The sequence below is a fragment of the Gorilla gorilla genome, chromosome 1 (assembly GCF_029281585.2).
Source record: "Gorilla gorilla gorilla isolate KB3781 chromosome 1, NHGRI_mGorGor1-v2.1_pri, whole genome shotgun sequence".
Classification (NCBI taxonomy): Eukaryota; Metazoa; Chordata; class Mammalia; order Primates; family Hominidae; genus Gorilla; species Gorilla gorilla.
This window is the reverse complement of record NC_073224.2, coordinates 191,208,996-191,227,156: the sequence shown is the minus strand read 5'-3', so window position 1 is coordinate 191,227,156 and position 18,161 is coordinate 191,208,996. Positions and strand designations below refer to the sequence as shown.

General features: G+C 44.5%; 1 protein-coding gene across 11 annotated transcripts in view; it reads right to left on the bottom strand.

The window, feature by feature from the left end:
- Positions 1–18,161, bottom strand: part of LOC101147269 (AGBL carboxypeptidase 4) — a 1,515,476-nt gene that overhangs the window by 224,339 nt on the left and 1,272,976 nt on the right. For 6 of the 11 annotated variants that reach the window (XM_063698909.1, XM_063698912.1, XM_063698918.1 and 3 more), the window contains 2 exons: positions 16,083–16,216; positions 13,642–14,026 (listed from right to left, as the gene is read on the bottom strand). The exons of the other annotated variants lie outside the window; for them this stretch is intronic. In XM_063698909.1, the coding sequence (XP_063554979.1) occupies positions 13,642–14,026; positions 16,083–16,216 (519 nt within the window). The remainder of the gene's footprint in view (positions 1–13,641; positions 14,027–16,082; positions 16,217–18,161) is intronic. 11 annotated transcript variants of the gene reach the window in all.

Below are 18,161 nucleotides of genomic sequence, written 5' to 3'. Positions count from 1 at the left end.
GGCATGGACAGGTGGGAAGCTGTTCTGAATGTCTGTAATCTTTCTTGGAGTCCGAGAAGTAGAAATCAGGGCTGTTAAGTTGAAATCAGAAGCATCTAGTTAGAATGGACAATTCACATGGCACAGTTACAGACAAAGGGCTCTGCTATCACACTGTCTACAGAGGGACAGCTAAGGGACATCAGAGGGAGCAGGGGTTGAGAGAGTCACCTCTCTGGCTCCACCCTGTTGGTCCCCTCCCATAGTCAGACTCCATTCTAGGCAAAGTGGCTGGCCTAACCCTCTCCACACATACACCATTCTTTCCTGCCTCCTACTCTTTGCTTATGCCATTCCTTTTGTCCAGAACATTCTACCCCTAGAGATGTCCACCTATACAAACTCCACCAGTGATGCAAGGCCTAACTCAAATGCCATCTCTCCAATGAGGCTGCCCTATCCCCTCAAAGACTAGTAAATAATTATCTCTAGCCCTTGGCTTGGGATTTGGAGACAGAGCTCCAAATACTGGGTTTAAGTACTGGGTTTGCCACTTACTGTTTAGTTGACTTGTGACCTTCCTTGGGTAGTAGAGCTTCCTTTGGACTCTCCCCACCCCTCTGCCCCTACTCTACCATAATAATCAGATGTACTTGTTCGTCTCTATATCTGTCTCCCCTACTAAAGGAGGAGGGGGCAGCCAAAAACGGTGCCTTTTTATGTCAGAAAGGAGGCTTGAGGACAGCCAAGGACCGTGTCTTTTTATGTCAGAGACCAGGGCTCACCTGGCACAGTGCTTGATTCACATTCTATCCTCAAGAGATAATGTACACATAAATAATTGCTTAACCTCTCTGATCTTGTTGTGTCACCTGAAAGGAGGAAAGATAACAGTGACTTGGCAAGACTGAGGATTAAATCAGATAACTCTATATATATATTCGTATATTTATATGAAACAATGATTTCAGAGTCTGGTACAGAGTGGGTTTTTTTGGTAAATAGTCGTTCACTCCCTCTCCACCCACTCCCACACAAGTTACACTTGTGCGCTTAAGTTCGTCTCTACTAAAGCATAGGTTCTGTGAAACAGAGGCCCTGCTGTTCTGCTTTTGCCCCTAGTGCTTAGCACAGGCCCAGCACAGAGCAGGTCCTTGTACTCCACAGCCCACCCACTCTCCTCAAGGTTCACGACGGTCCCCTCAAGGCTCACGAAGGTCTCCTAAGGGACTGATAGACTTCTGTCAAATATTGAAGCTACTATATTGAGATCTTGGCTCTCAAGAAAAACTATTTTCTAAATTTCTCACTCAGCACCATTTGCTTAACACCTGGTGAAAGCTCTCCGCAACAGCCTCCTCCTTCCAGGACATCGTCTACAGAAGGTCGGCTTGAAAAGCCAACCAAAAGTACATCTTAAAAGGGAATGTTCAGGAGACCTGGGTGTGAATCCCAGCTCATGACTTTGAAGTCAGGTCATCTTACCCTCTCTGCAACTCAGCTTTCCTACCTGCAAAATGGGGATTACCAAAAGCCACCATGCAGGCTGCTGACGCCTCTGGAAGAGCCTAGCACTAAGGCAGGCACAGAACAGACAGAAGCTGGCAAAACGGCAGATGAATGAAGGAATGAATCAATCAACAGAGCGCAATGTTTAGCATTACAGGATCAGAAAGAAAAGGAACAAAAAAGCATGTGTTTTCTTCAGGGAGAGCAGGGAGGGCCCCTAGTGCTTTTAATTTAAGAGGGGGGAAAATCACTTCATTGCAAATTTTAGTCGGCTTCACTACCGATGTTGGCAATTTACATCTCATTACAACAAATGCTTCAGATTGCTGTTTTGCTTTTAAAAAATTTCTGAGGCATTGTTCTCCCTCAAACACATGTGACCAAATTAGCCACAATAATAAGCACTTGCGTTAAGAGACAGCATTGTACAATCTGGCGCAGATATTTTAGGTAACAAAAGAACTTTTTTCACTTTGTGGGAAGAGTAGGAATTTTTTTTAAAAAAAGGGCCTTGATCCATTTGCATTCCGATATTGACACACACTTGAGGTTTATTTTGGGGAAAATATACCTTCCATGGAAAGAAAACTCTCAGCTGGGTAAAGGAAGCTTTTAAAAAGTATGAAAGGTAGTACTTGTGTTTTCATTCAATCATTCATGAACCCATTCATCACACAACCCCTGACTGCATATCAAGATCTAGGCTCTGCAAGAGGCACTGGGGACCCAGAGACAAAGTATGTTCCTGTTCTGGGGAAGTTCAGATTTAACATGTGAAACACTATTATATAGCATACAAATAACTCTGATTTAACGGATGAGCAATAGATTTAGTGTTAGAAAAACCTGGTAAAGATCCTGGTTCTGTTATTTACTTTACCTCTTTAAGCCCTACTGGCTTTTCCCTAAAATGGAAAGCATGACACACAGTTACGGTCTTTGTAAGTGTTTGCTGGGGCAACAAATACATGAAATTACACCATTTTCTATTCTTGTTGTATTGTAAACTGGACTAATGCTGTTCTTTCTGATTAACACAAATGTTTATGTTTGTGTGACTTCCGGGTTTAGAAATCACCTATTTTTTCAAACATGTATGTGTTTGGACACTAAATATCATTTCTGATTTCAGCTGAAATGGAAAGGTTAATAATATTCGATTCTTTTTTCTTTCTTTCTTTTCTTTAGAAAAAAGGACTAAATCCTTTTACTTCTGTAAGTAAATAGGAAGTTTCTCTGTTACAAGTACCATCCTATTTTCTTCATAAATGCAAAGCAAATCAAGTCAAAATTCCTAAATGCATACAGAACATCTGCTGTGGCACAGAAAGTACTAGATTTGGCAGAATAGAGATGATTTTACTGTCGAGAAGTACCTGGGCAGGGGAACAGCTTCATAACAATGAAGGAGTTAAACAAAGGCCTTGGAAAGAGACTAGGGAAGATGCCTCCAGAGCTGGGTAGGAGGATCCCCCTCTGTGGACCTTCTCAGACCCTCTCACAAGTCATCAGCTGCTCTCACCTGCTGCTGTAGCGTGCCTCTGTTTCTTAGCCCCATTAGTCTTCCAGTGAAAGCAGAGACAAATCTGGTTTCATTCCTTTGGTGAGAATCTACTAAGTACCTCCTGAGTGCCAGCCCTGTGCTAAGTGGAACTGAGTGCTTCACTGTCCAGCAGTGGAAAGAGACAGGCAGCAGACTACCACCAGCCATGTGGCTAACGAGCATTAGGAAAAAAACTGGGGCAGAAGCAAAGGAGGGGCTGCTGCCTCTGGAGGAGACTAGGAAATCTTCATAAGGATGGTCACCAACTTCTGTGTTGGGGCTTGGAGGATGAGAGGAGCTTGTTGGGTGTGTGACCCTAGGGTGGGGTAGTTCTCATAAGGTGAAGGCAAGTGGCACAAACCACAGGCTCACTGTGCACAAAGGGTGCAATGTGATGATCTGCATGAATTTGGGGAGGGGGAGATCACTGCTGGTTAAGGGATCCTAGAAGGCTTCAGGAAAGTGGTGATCTCTGACTGGGGCTTTGATGGATGCGCGACATCTTGGGGAGGTGGGGGAGTAGTGAGGCCGGGGTTCTTCAGGTCCTCTCTCTCTCCATTTTCTGAGTGCCTTCTGTGAGTGAGGGCAGGAGCAGGCTTCGTTGGGCACACACAGGAGAAAAAAATTCTAGCATGAATCCTGGATTAGGTGAGATCCCAGCAGCTGACACAGATGCCTCCACAGTGGGGCCATACCCTCGGGGAATCTGAACCACAGAGCAGCAGAGTTGAAATGGATCCGAGAGAGCCCCCTTTCCAAGGGGGAGAAGCCCACCCAGGAAGAAAGAGGTGAAAAAAGCAGGCCCAGGTCCCCAGTCTTGGGGGTCAAGGTTCTCCCTGACTTTGAGGAATTGCAGATGCCCATTTCAAATGACATATTTGAGAAGGAAAGGTGGCTGAAACCTACAAAAGTCTTCTTTGTTAAGTATCTTATATCAAATGTATCTCTCTTTTTTTCTCTCTGCAGCATTTTTCAGCCCACTGTCACCTGATTGTTTGTTTAACAGCTCCCTGACTAGAACATAAACACCGAGGGGATGTTCCTGCTATATCCCCAGCACCCAGCGCAATGTCCTCCATACAGAACACTCACTAAACACGTGTTTAGTGAAAGAAGTTAATCCTTATGGTGGTCCTACAAAATCGATCTTATTATCTCTGTAAAGACTCAGAGTAGTAAAGTAACTTGCCAGAAGTCACATAGGTAGTGAGTGCTCAAATTCAGGGTTGTCAGATTCCAAAGACAGCTCTTTCCACTACCCTACCCCTCCTCAATGAACTGTACTTTCCAGAGCTTCTTGCCTAATGCTCACTCTGTGGGACCCTCAGCTCATCTCTGACTTTCTCTGACATTCCTAGGGGGTCTGTGAAAAGCTCCACAATCATGAGGGGTGCGGTGGAAGGGGAATAGGGTGTCACCTCTAGAAGCTCTGAACTTATCCTCTGGTGGCCAGGGAAAACTGGACTGGTTCTTCATCTGTGGTTCTTCTACTTCCCTCCTGCCCAACTATCTGCGCCCAGAGAGTATCCAAATGGCAGGGTATGCGCAGAACGCCCTGTCAAAGAAGCACTGAAGGCCCACACATGCATTCAATGCATGTAAAATGGACCACAGTTGGCTGGGTTGGGGGGCTAAGGAGTTGTGGTGGGAATAAGTGGGGTAGGCAGCATAAGGGCTGCTCCCAGTTTCATGAGGGACCACTGTGGGCACAGTGAGTGCCTGAGGGTAGGAGTTATGAGGAGGCAAAGTTTGATCACATGGTGGATGTCTGCCCAACAAATCAATCCATGACCCTGACCTCTGCTGATACTCCCTTCAGGCCATGAGCCCTTCCAGAGTAGGGACCACATGGGATTCATCTTTGCTAAATGGCTGTTGATTGATTCGCCTGACTCAGAGGAAAATAGCAACTCAGGAGTTGAAGGACTGCACCCCAGCCCACTCCAATGGGGAAGTGCCCCCATGAACCACCTGTAGGAGGGGCTGGGGTAGTTCTGCTTGCTCTCATCTATGTCTGCAACCTCATCTCTTCCTGCTACCCAGCACTTCACTGTGCCGTCCAACCAGAACTACTTTCAGTTCCTTGAATAAGCCAGCCTCTCTTACAACTCCAAACCTTTGTTTAGGCTCTCCTGTTGCCTGAGATAGTTCCTTAACTTGGGGCCTCCTGCAGCCACCCACAACTCTCCTACCCCAGCCATGTAAGGAGCTCTCTTTTGTATCCTTTCCCAACATCCTGAGAGCTCAGGACCAAAGTAAAGCTCACCCTGCATCCCAACTGTCTGCTGGTGAGACTGTGACTTCTTCAAGGTAGCAAGGGGGGCTTAACAATTTGATTTCTCTGTGCCTAGCACAGGGCTCAGAACAGAGGAAGGATCCAATAATGTTCCCTGCACGAAAACATTTCCCTACAGTCAGAGCTATCCAATAATGAGATAGGCTGCACTGGAAGGCAGTGAGTGAGCTTCTTGTCTCTAGTGGAATGTTACTGGAGGCTGGGTGATTGCATGGCAGGGAGACAGCAGAAAGCTTCTTGTCCTGTATAGGAGGCTAGACGAGGTGAACTCTGGGGTTCCTTATAGGACTAAGGTCCTAGGACTCTAAGAATTACCCCCCACACTCAGAGTACCCCCTGGAGCAGCAAGGGAGGGTATGGCCAGCCTCTGGGACCTGCTGAATCCTGGCATCCAAACAAACATCCATCCATGTTGGCTGAACACAAACCTTCCACTGCTTCATGATACAGCATTCATGAAATCCTATATATTCTGATTCCACATGGCATAGATATGTCTTTTCCCCTCTCTGGGCCTCAGTTGTCCATCTATAAGATAGGGGTGAAAGGTTGAACTGGGTTCTCTCTAAAGAGACAATTTCTAAGAAAACTCCAGGAATTATCCAATTGGTATCTTGAGGCCATGTTGCCTGGTAAGGCTGAAACTATGAAGACATGGTGGGCTTTTACATTAAGCAGGAAATATTCATCTAAAAGCTCAAGGGTCCTGCAGTCACAGAATGCACTGCAGTACTGGATGGTCTAATGGCCAACAATGAAGGCCTAATCAGGAGGCAGGCAAAAGGGATGGTGCCACAGAAGCACATGGCTGAGGGACTCTGTGATCAGACTGCCTGACTCATGGCAAAGCAAGAGGGGCCTCAGTTTTGAAACCTGGTTCTACCCTTTCCTGGGTGTGTGGCCTCAGGCAAGTTACCTAATCTCTCTGAGCCTGTTTTATCCACTGCTGAGGTTGTTTTATATATGGAAAGTATTTAGTGTCTGGCCCAAAGCAGGTATTCCTAGAAACCAGGCTTTGCCTGTAATGAACACTTTCCCACCTCCATTTCCTGACTGGCAAATCCAAAAAAAACATAAGCCTGTCACATGGCAATATGGAAGGCAAAACCCTGCTCTAATGGAGAAACACACTGCTATTCTGACAATGGGGAAAAGCTTAACAACTTCCTCTGGATGTTCTAAATACCTAGGCAGTTGTTAGAAAAGGGACGGCCTGGAGTTGTCCCTCAACCCCATCCCCACTGCCCCCAGGAAAACGGAGTCTAGGGAGAAAGGGGAAGGAGGGTCCTGAATTGTTCGGCCACCCTGAAATCAACTTTTAAAATAATCTGGGATTATTTTAAACTGCGGCTACTTCTGATTTGGGCAACAGTTCAAAAAAAGTCCTTCAAAGTAGATGATGACTGATATTTTTCAGACAAACTACTCCACTTCTTATTACTAGATCTCTTCCTGCCATCTGAACTAAGCAGGGTACAACAGTTTTTGAAACTGCCCCACTACTAAGTCTAAACCGGCAGGCAGACTGTGGGCCTCTTAGGCCTTACCTCCACAAGGGAGATGTAAACATCTAACTAGACAAAATGGCTCTTGTCCACCCGCTTTGGGCCTTTCTCAAAGCCCAACTTTTTTATAGTACTCCTGCTCATTGTGAAAATGAACTGAGGCTGAAAGAGACGGGAAAGAGCTCTGAGATAAACAGGCCCCAAGAAGAGAGTCCTGACAAAGAGAAGACTAAGCCACAACTAGTGATGTCTAAAAAAATCTAGGAGGTCAAATGGGGTGGTTTGAGAGCTAGAGATGGGAAGATGGAATTCTGCCCAGGAAAAGTTGGGGGTGGTAATGGACAAATTCTATAAGCTACAGACCAGTGAGTTTGAAATCAAGTCCAGGCATGGTTGTAAAATAGAGTGTTCAAATATGATTTCTAAGGACTTACAAGGGGAAACAGGAAATCTCTAGGTGTCATCCAGGGTTGACCAAAGATTAAGACATGCCAGACCATCACGTCTGTGTTCTGTTGTAGGACAATGGGTGCCTATGATGTGCCAAGTGCTATATACACATTTTCTCATGCACATCTTCAAATGATTCTATATCTTGATGCAGTACCTACTGAGCACCTACTATATGCCAGCCTCCAGGCAGATGACTTTACTGCATTTATTCATTTACTCCTTTTTTTTTGACAGAGTCTCGCTCTGTCGCCAGGCTGGAGTGCAGTGGCATGATCGTGGCTCACTGCAACCTCTGCTTCCCGGGTTCAAGCTATTCTCCTGCCTCAGCCTCCTGAGTAGCTGGGACTACAGGCACGTGCCCCCATGCCCAGCTAATTTTTGTATTTTTAGTAGAGGCGGGGTTTCACCATGTTGGCCAGGATGGTCTCGATCTCTTGACCTCGTGATCCGCCTGCCTCGGCCTCCCAAAGTGCTGGGATTACAGGCGTGAGCCACTGCCCCTGGCCCATTTGCTCCTTTTAAGAACCATAATAGCTGATACTATCATTCACTCTCTTGTACAGATGAGGAAACTAAGGCTGAGGAAGTTAAGTAACTTGCCCGAGGCAACAAAATTTGAATTTGGAAGAGCTGGGATTGAAAACCTCAGTATTTCTGACCTCAGAGCCCATTAGGGTTCTTAATCACTGAGCTGGTTCTCCTGTCTGTATGTAGTGGGCTTTAAGATACCTAGAGGAGAAAACAGACACCTGAGAAGGGTTAAAAAATGTGTATGAAGTTACACAGGTAATAAATTAAGACAGCTGAGATTCAAACCCAAGTAATATCTGTTGCTGAAGCCCAGGTTGTCTCCAGTACAGGAGAAAACCAGCATGAAGCATTTGGCTGACATTAGCTGCCTTTTCTAAGGCACCATCAGAGACCTGGGCTTAAAGAAACCAGTTCAGACTGCAAAGGATTTTAAAGATCAAAGCTGGTATTTTAGCGGACCTTGGACAGCACACAAGGCACAAACCCAGAGGGTTACAGAGGTATTAGCGATCCAGCTCTAAAAAGTTGAAACAGATATGCAGGCCACAATGGCTTTCTCCTTTTTCAAAACTTTCAGCCAGCTTATGATCTAGCCAACAGGACATTATCTCTTCTTTTTGCATTCTCCTCTCTAAAACGGAGATAATAATCTCTACCTGGCTTGCAATAAGACTATCGGAATTGTCCAATGAGATAAAAATGTCAAGGTGCTTTGAAACCTGTAAAATGCCATGCACATGTGAATTACTGTTATTACTCTAGTTATCTATGCCTCTTCTGGTTAGAATTCATCATTTTTGCCTATATTCCCTGACAAAGCACACACAAAATCTAAAACCATCATCTGCCTCCCTCCTGCAATTAGAGCACTGATTTTATTTGCCTGGTGTCACGCTGCGTACATGTTTGTGTTCCCTGTGAGACTTGTGTGCATCCTGAAGGCAAGGATTATGTCTGCTCCTCTTTGTATTCCTCACAGAGCCCTTGAGAGTCTTATTTGAACTAATGTTACCCGAGTCACACCACAATGAATTATACTGTCTAAGTGGTACTTACAGTGTAACAAACTGGGGAGGACACCGTAGCCTTGGACTTTGCCTTCTAAGAACAGGGAATCTAGCTGAGGAGAAACCAAGAGAGACCCTAGAATTTACTCCATTCTCACACATGGGGGCTTACCCTCCCCAACTGGGTCTCTATTGTTCTGCTTCCCTTCATCCCCTCAAATTCTCTGTGGCTGCCAACACCCTGTTTAAACACACCATTCTAATCTACTTGTGCATTGTTTTTTAAAAAGGCACTCTGTCTTGTTCATTACGTTATTCCCAGCACCTAACCCAGTCCTGGAACAAAGGATACCCTCGATAACTGTTCACTGAATAAAATAAATAATGAATAAATGAATATACACAGAAAAACATCTGTACCTTGTACATTGGAATGTCACCATGCTTTTTGCATCCTCGGCATTTACTTATTTGGGGGAGGATGGGCAGGAAAGGGAGAAAAAGGAAAAGGGGACTGGCATTTATTGAACACTTACAATACGGGGGTCACGGGGCAAAAGTTTACATATGCAAATTACATATGCTTCCTTATTTAATTTTGCCAGTGGAGGAAAGTGAGGTTCCTTCCCATCAGAAAGGGTTGTTTACCATGCTAAGATCACAGACAAGGAAAGTTCTGTTTTACAGAGAGAGATGATATCCTTTGTGGGGAGTAAAGGGGATGGAGGAGACACCCCCATGTTGGGAAAAATGAAGTCTAAGAGCTAAAGAAGGCCATACAGGTGAGGGTCTAGAGAGAGGCACGCAGGACCACGGGTCAGAAGACCCTTAGGAATAAGCCAGTGACACTTTTTGGGCTTGTTTCCTCACCAGCAAAATGAGGGTGACAGTATATAGCCTAAGTTCTTTCACAACTCCATGCCTCCATGTTGGAATACTTCCTGTTAAATCCATCTTTTCTTGTGTGTAGAATGAATGAAAGAATGAATAAATGTACAAATGAAGACGTGTACAATTCAGTGAAGCCTCTGAAACATACTCTCTTGCTGCTATCCCCCACCCTTGGGTGTGGCTCCACCTTTCTGACCCCAACCTTTCCAAGGTGCGCCATTACAACTCCTGGCTGCTAACGGACCTGCTTCCCACTCTGAGTCCCCATCAGTCTGAAAAGACCAGGTGGCTGCTCTCCACTACCATCTACCATTCGTAGGACCCCACTACCTGGGTGAGTAAATAATGATTCTTCCAGACAGGTAGATTTCTTTTGAAAACTGAGCACCTCCTGACCTGTTGGCCTCCCTCGTCTCTGAATTTGTGTGAATGATCCAGCACCCAAGCTAGACAAAGGCCTTTGAGCTAGGCCCCTATCTGAGGTGGACAAAAAATGAAAATACTCAAGGATATGCCTCCAGGAGCAACACTCAAAGGAGGCCCAGGGGGCAGAGAATGGCAAAGCCTGGGCCCTACATCAACCCCAACCCAGGACATGTTTCTCAGAGGGCAATTGAAGCTGAGAGTCAAACAAGGGTCTCTCATTCACTTTCTGGTTGTTCTCTGCCTTCTTAGTGGTGTTTATAGATCAGGATCTGTTACAGCAAGGGGATATCTTACCAGACTTTCCAAGAGAGACTTCTCCCTTCAGATGCTAACCTCTCTCCCAGAACTGGCACTCTGCGTTTTAATAACATGTTTACCTCCATCACTACCCTCTCCCTACTTCCCAATGTCTTAATCTTCTTTGTATCTCCCTAAGTTCCTAGGCTCAGAAAGCATTTGGTCAATGTTAGCTGACTGATTGAATAAACAAATGAACAAACATATATAACCCCTCTTATCTTCAATATTGTAAGAGGATACTGAGGCAGAGAAGTTAGTTAACCTGCCCAAGGTCATATAGCCAACTACTGGCTGGGGGTGCCCGAGTTAAAAGCCAAAGTTAACCCTGTCTTAGCTCCTCCATTACATGATGTTGAACAGGAGCTAACAGTAATCAAGCATTAACAGAATGTCAGGCACCATGCGGTGTGTCACAAGGCTGTAATATTATCATTCCCATTTTACATATGAGAACACTGAGGGTCAGAGACATACATGCTCTTTGCCTAAATTGCTCCTTACTCTCCCCATCTACTGATTCCTGTTTGGATAACAAAAATTCATCATTCAGGCTTCAGCCTAAAAGTTGTTTCCTTCAGGAAGCCTTCCTTCTCTGACCCCTCAAAATCTGGCGGGTAATCCCCTCTGCTGTCCCACAGTCCTCTATGGTTTTGTCCCTATGATGGCATTTATGTACTGTGCTGTCACTGATTGTTTCAGGATCTGTTCCCCTCATCAAACTTTAAACTCCTCAAGGGCAGAGGGCAAGGGCTGTATTGCAAATATACTGAATTCTTACACTAGGCTAGGTCCCTGGCATGTAGCAGGAGACCAGCAAGTATTCATGGAAGAAAATAAGGTCATAGGAAAGGAAGGAAGAAAGGAAAGAAGGACATGAGCTTCCCAAAGCCACAGAGTTGGGAAGTAGGGAAGCTGGGATTTGAATCCAAGCCGTGAAAACATACAACCTCCTCTTAAGGGTAGAGATCCTTTTATTTTATTCTTGTGGATTTGTCTTGGAAGTTGGCACATTAGCATCCTCCTATTAACATGTGTTAATCAATAGACTTTTAAGCTTTCACTGATGAGAGACAGTGGGTGTGATTTTCCAGGATGCCTGTAGCCCTGAGAGGATAGGGTGGGTGGTCTATGCATACTTGGGGCTCCAGTTGATTTATGTTGAGTCCAACCCATTGTAATGATGATGGTGACTCAGATCAGGGAAGAGCTAGCCACTGGCCTGTGCAATGGCCTTCAAGGCCTGTGGGATGGGAGAGCCTAGAAAGATCAAGACACTGAAACTATGCTTCAGGTCAAGTTTTTCTACATGTTTTAGGACTAAAAGAGGCATATAATGATGTAAAATGCAGGGTGTCTTACCACCCCAGAGGCTTAGGAGTGGTTTCTAGAGTTTAAACTCAGTTCATAATCATGAAAAACAGGTAGTTTCCCTGGGAGTTGAATTAAGTACCAAGAATTTCTGTTTTTGGTGTACTTCCCCACAAGCCCCCAAGAAGTTCATAAAAGGCATAGCATACAAAGCACACTGAAAATACAAATTATTCACTTTAAGATTGGGAAACATTTTTTCTCTCTGAAAATTTCAGTTATCCCCATCCCCCATCGCCACTACAAGAACAATACAGCTTTTACAAATTTTTACATTTATGATTTATCTTTGAGATTTTATTTTAATAAAGAACTTTACTAACTTTTGAAGTTGCAAACCATATGCGACTTTTCGTGTCACTGTGAACCTCTGTAGACTATGATTTGGGACAATGGCCAAGGCGATGGTAGAGTTGGGGAGTGGACAAAGTCCAGCCTATGAATTGAGTGACTAGAGTTGAGACAGAACTCTACCTCTGCCTCCCTAAGTAACTCTGGGGAAGTCTCAATGTCATTTCCTTTTCTATGACAAGGGCATGAAAGGCCTCTCTGCTGACTTCTTGGACCATCCAAAGATCTACTGAGCCACTACCTTGGGGACATACTTTAAGAAGCAAATGACACCTACAAATATAAGTAAATTAGGGTAAGAATAAATCAAAGAAGAATGAAGCTTCATATCTAAATATATTATCTAGATAATGACAACCTTCACAAGGGCAAAATTGTATTTTATTTAAACTTTGGGGATATTTCTAGACTAGATTACCACCTTCTTCAAGCAAAGCACACTGACTCAGAGTTATTAATTACTGTCTTCAGGGGCTATGGAGGCAAAGAACTTGTGTTATACCGATTTCCTCAATATTGACTGGGCTCTATCTTTTACAGTTCTGGATTCTTATATTCTAAAAGCATTTTTCTGTCTTTTTCTCTCTGGTAAGCAGTCATTTCTTCCGGCAGTCAAAGCTGCTGCCTTTCAGATTTCTCGATCCCTGCTTCTAAACCACTTTAGATCAGAAAACCTGATTAGTTAAAATAGGGTGCAATATAAGAACCTATTAAGTTCTATGAGCAAACCAAAGGAGTTTTATACGTCTTTATATTCATCTTCCTAAGGTCATGTGCCTCCCTGCTCAAAGCTTTCTAATGCTTTCCATTCCTACCAAAATAAGTCCAGACATCCCAGGCTGGTAAAGTTTTCAAGTCCTTCCATCTTCTGTCCTCAAAGCACATTTGCATTATTCCTCTTAGTGTGCTCCAGGTATTTGCCCATGCTCACGAGTGCTGCTCAGCCTCCTCTTGTGCCTTGAAACACTGCCCAACCTTCAAAGCTCAGTTTCTTACTGAAGTCTCTCCATGCCCTCAGTTACAAACAACCTCTCCAACCCCTGAATTCTCATATCATTTTGTCAGCATTCTCCTTTGGCATTTATCACTTTCTGACTTAAACTAATACATGTTGTTAGGATCGTGTCTACTTCTTTTTACTATCCTGAAACCTCCTTGGAGAGGTTCCCTACAATCCCTGTTACTGCCTCTTGCTGAATTAATGCATAAGTGAGTGAGCAGTGACAAATATTTTGTCAGCTCTTAGTCTCTGACCCATGTTCGCCAATGTTCCCATAGCTGAGGCTGCTGCATACATAAGCTCCTATCAGATTCACTATGAGTGGGGAGTAACTCTTCCTTGAGATAACTGGTAAGCCAAGAGTCTGTCCTTCCCTAGCCTCAGGGCACTTGGTCTCCCTCTCCCCTTTCCCTTCCTGGAAGAGGATCTGCATGAAGTATTTCACCCAAGTGGAGTGGTAGGTGACCTGCTGGGGCACTCACCGCTGCCAAGCCGCAGGAGCAGCACGTCCTGGAGCCTCCGGTTAAGGTCACGGAGCTCCTTCATTTCAGACACAAGTGCCCCGTACTCCTTGAGCTTCTTGGCCTGTTGTACCAGCTGCCTCCGAGTCCGCTCCAGCTCCTGCTGGAGGTGGCGCATCTCTTCCTGTTGCTGCTGGTAGTTGCGCAGCAGCTCCTCATACAGAGCCCGGGGCACCACAGCATCTTCTAGACTGTCCATGTCCTCTGTGCCTGGCGAGGCCTCCACGAAGACCTCTTCCGGACACGTGCTATGGCCCAGGCTCAGGCCGTTCTGCTTCTCTAGCCGAGCCACCACTGCCTCGATGCTCTTGTGCGCCACTTCGCTCGGCTTCCGCCCCTCAGGTCTCTGTGTAGGACAACGAGAATCAGTTCAGGCAAGGGCAGCTGGGACTTTCTTGGACTGCAGATCAATATTTCCCCAGACAATCCTAAAATCACAGAATCACAGAACATCAGTGCTTGGAGAAACCTGTGCAAACACTTAGTCAAAGCCCTTCATTTTATAAATGGGGAAACATTTTATAAATTTTATAAATGGGGTTCCGAGTGGGGAAGGGGCTTGCCCAAAGTCATAACCAGGACACTGGTTTCCCAGGCCTGCACTTTTTCCTTTTCACCACTCTGCCTCCTGGATGCATATACCATGACCACCCTTCCCAACTCCCCAGGCCCCAGCCCACCCACAATGCCTAGGCAGTGGCTTGCTCATGGGGGTGTTCAATATGTATTTGTGGAGAATCAGGGAGAAATCAGGCCAGGCCAAGTGATCCCAGAGGACTCACAAATGTCTTCAACAATAAAAACATAAAATTCCTCCCCTAAAGGCAATTCACCATGTAAACTTTTCATCAACAATGCTTTAGATGGAAAGGATGTTAAAAACTCTAATCTACTCTAATCTAGAGCAGAAAACATGTCTTATTTTCTCTGTTTCTCCTCTGCCTACTCACTCAGAACTGGCACTCAGTAGGGGCTTGAAAAATGTTTACTCAACTGAAAAGTTCAAAGAATTCTAGCATTGAAAGGTACTTTCAGTTTAACTGCCTCATGTTACAGGTGAGAAAACTGAGGGTCAGAGAGTTCAGGGAAGGACTACACTTAGGGTCACATAGTGAGATACAAACAGAGCCAAAACCAGAATTTGGAATCTAACTTCCAGTACAAGGCTCCTTCCAGACTCTCCTCAGCAAGACAGTGGATAGAGAGAAGAAAGTTCATTTACAAGAGAATTATCCAGGACCCCCTCCAGAGCTTGGGGTTCCACTGCCTAAGGAAATTCTAGCTCAAGTAGCTATAGCTTCTACTGAGGGGCAGTGAGAGTTACAGGATCAAATGAATTCTTCACTCAGGGCAGGAGGGTTAGGAGCTCTCCTGACTGGGGCATATGTAGGAAGTGCAGACAACTGAGGACATGAGATTCCAGGCATTTCTCACTAAGTTTCAGGAAATTTAAGGAAAACCAAACCAAATCAAACCCAGCCCAATGAAACCATGACTCTGATATTGTATTACATGACAAAATCTTAAGTCGTTTTATCTGCTGAGATAAGGTGCTACTAGTGTAGATGAATTTATCATTTATCTAAAGTGATCATTACAATATGTCTGCGTCACTATAATGTGAGACCCCTGGAGGCAAGGACCATGTCTGGCTAATGGTTCCAGGTACAAGCACAGGGCCAGGCGCATAGCAGGAGTACAGTGAATGCCATGAACTGAACTCAGCTACATTCCTTGGGAACACCCTCAACCTTGTGACCAAAATCAAACCATGGTCAATGCAGAAGACATCCCATTTCCTTATCTTCCTTCTCCCTTCCTCTCAGGTATCTACTGCACAGAAAAAAACAGCTAGCTTGCCGAACAAGATTTTCAGCAGTTTCCAAAGTGAAGGCTGGAGACCAACTGGGGCACACAGCAAGAAAATGCAACCTCATGCAAATGTTTTCATCTAACCCGAGGTCTCACAAATCCCTTCTGTGAACCTCGTGCACTTCCCAATGAGTCCAGCCTTAGCTATCTGGGGCACTCTGACAGTGACTGGCCCTAAACTTCTCCCCAAGAACATCTGCTTAACGTTCTTGGAGCTTAGCAGTGACCTCTCCAGAGCTGTGGGCCAAGGAGAAACACACCATTCCAAACCTCCAACAGCGATGACACTGCACAGACTGTGCAAACAGGACCAAGCTTGGTGGCACAGCATGAATCAGGGCTCTCTAGAAAGTTGGCCAGCAAGGCAAATACACACAAGTTGTCCCACACTTTCACTACCCTGAAAAAATCATAGCCTGTGATACCAGGGGACATTTACACGGGGAGAGGAAGCCAGAGTGAAACTCTTTAGCTATGAGATATCTGAAAATGCTCCCGCATACTTCCAAAGAAAGAAAAGATTTTGTTACCTTGATGTGTCTAAGCTGTAAATCTTCTTCCCCATAATCTTTAACCTCTCCATCTTCTTCTACATGATTAAGAGAAAGCTTGGGGATTTTTATTTTCTTCTGCATCACACTGTTTTCAAGGTCAGATTTGTCTTCTAAAATGCATATCAAGAGAACAAGGTTCATCATGAGTTAAAATGAGTCATTATGAGTTTAGAATGCCCAAAACCTCAAATGCTAGAAAATAATTGAGGCCAGACCAGTTAAAAAGGAAAAACAAACAGACTCAAGGCTGGTTCCCTCTTGCATGCAGGGATCCTAATAGCAGTGCAGATCTAGGAACAAGGGTGTTTGCTAAAATCACTGTCATACAAAGTGTTGAAATAGCAGCCAGTGAATTTGCTTATGGGTTTCTCTAAGTACATCCTAAAGGGTGGCCTTTTATGGAATTCTAGAATCTTGAATTGGAACAGCCCTTAGATTGCTATCTGATCTAAACTAAAATGGCACATGAATCCCTCAACTCAACTGAGATCTTTCTAAGCCAAGTGTCTTCCCAGGAGAACTTGGTGGGTTTCTGTCAGCTCAAGTGCCAATAGACATGAGAGAGCTTATAGCTGATAGGGATGTAAGGAAGGGCAGGGGTATCTCCACAGCCCTGACATAAGGCAGGCTGAGGTAAGGCAGATGGGAGAAGAATAACATTTATCCCCTTTTTACTGGTATCAAATCTCAGCATGACTGAGTTTGAGGGACCTCAGTGAACAAGTGGTCCAACTCGCTCATGTTACATGAGGAAATTCAAACCCAGAGGATGGAAGAGGCTTGCCCACGGCATGAGTCTGAGGAACAGCCGGGAGTGGGAAAGAGGCCTCTGGCTCCTCGCCCACTGCTTACGTGTGCTCACGACACATACTGAATGTAAAGTGCTACACAAATATAAAAGGATATTATTTCTACTCATTTTCTCATTCTTTAAGCTCAACCTCAGATAATCTGTTTCTTTTTCTGCACAGATTTCAAACTGGACTTTCCAGATTTGTCTCTCACTGGATATGTTCAAAAATAAAAGTTCAAACAAGAGGGCTCCAGAGGCAAAAATCTGAATCATCTCTGGACTGTCCCCTTGTGGTAAAATACTTTGTGTTCAGGGCTTAAACTGACACTTTAGAGATTGCTGTTTCTCATAGTCCTCAAAGGTTCCCACTGGTGTATCCCAAATGCGTTTTGTAGCATGTTGCCCAATGTTGGGTGTAGCATATGGCCAGGTAGTTAGTTAAATCCAGTCTTTAAGGGTTTTGTGTGTGTGTGTGTGTGTGTGTGTATGTATGTATTTGCATGTGTTAAACATGCTCTTACACTGTTCCCAGGCCAGACTTCTCTCTTACAACTTGTTAGTAAAGCTGAGAAGGCAGCTTATAAGCACATAACCATTCCAGAATGTACTCAAATGCTGAATCTTCTCAAATGGTCTTAGGGATGAAGGCCCAGCTGGTCAGAGGTAGGAGTCTAGTATCAGAGACTTAAGTGTGAACCTCAGCTTTTCTATGACAGGATGAGGACAGGTAGGTAAGGGCCTTAATCTCTCTGAACTCAAGTCTCTCCTCATAATGGAGGATGTGAGGATGAGAGCAATAATTCACGCAACCCACTGAACAGTGCCTGCTACACACTGAACATTCAATGGATGGCACAATATAATTGGTATTATCAATGTGTTCTGAATCATTTTCTTCTCTTAAGCATAAAGTGAATAGAGATTTAATTAAAACAACAACAACAACAACAAAGAAATGATTTAAGTAGGGTAAGGATGATAAATGAACTGCTCAGAAAAAAAAGAGGTGGTCTTTGTTACTAACTCCTACTGATGAAAATGGCCTTTCCCACTGAGCAGAGGAGCAATCCTTGGGTTCCTATTTTCACAATGGCTCATTCTTGCACTCATTGTGCCTATAAAATACATCCAATGGGTTAGGCCTGAACAACAATAGGGACTCAGGGTTTTCTAAAAGAGCAACAGTTTCCCTCCTACAAACCATTGCTGACTTCTAAGTCAAAAGGCTGCTAAAATGTAAAATCTAAAGAAAGTACTTCAGA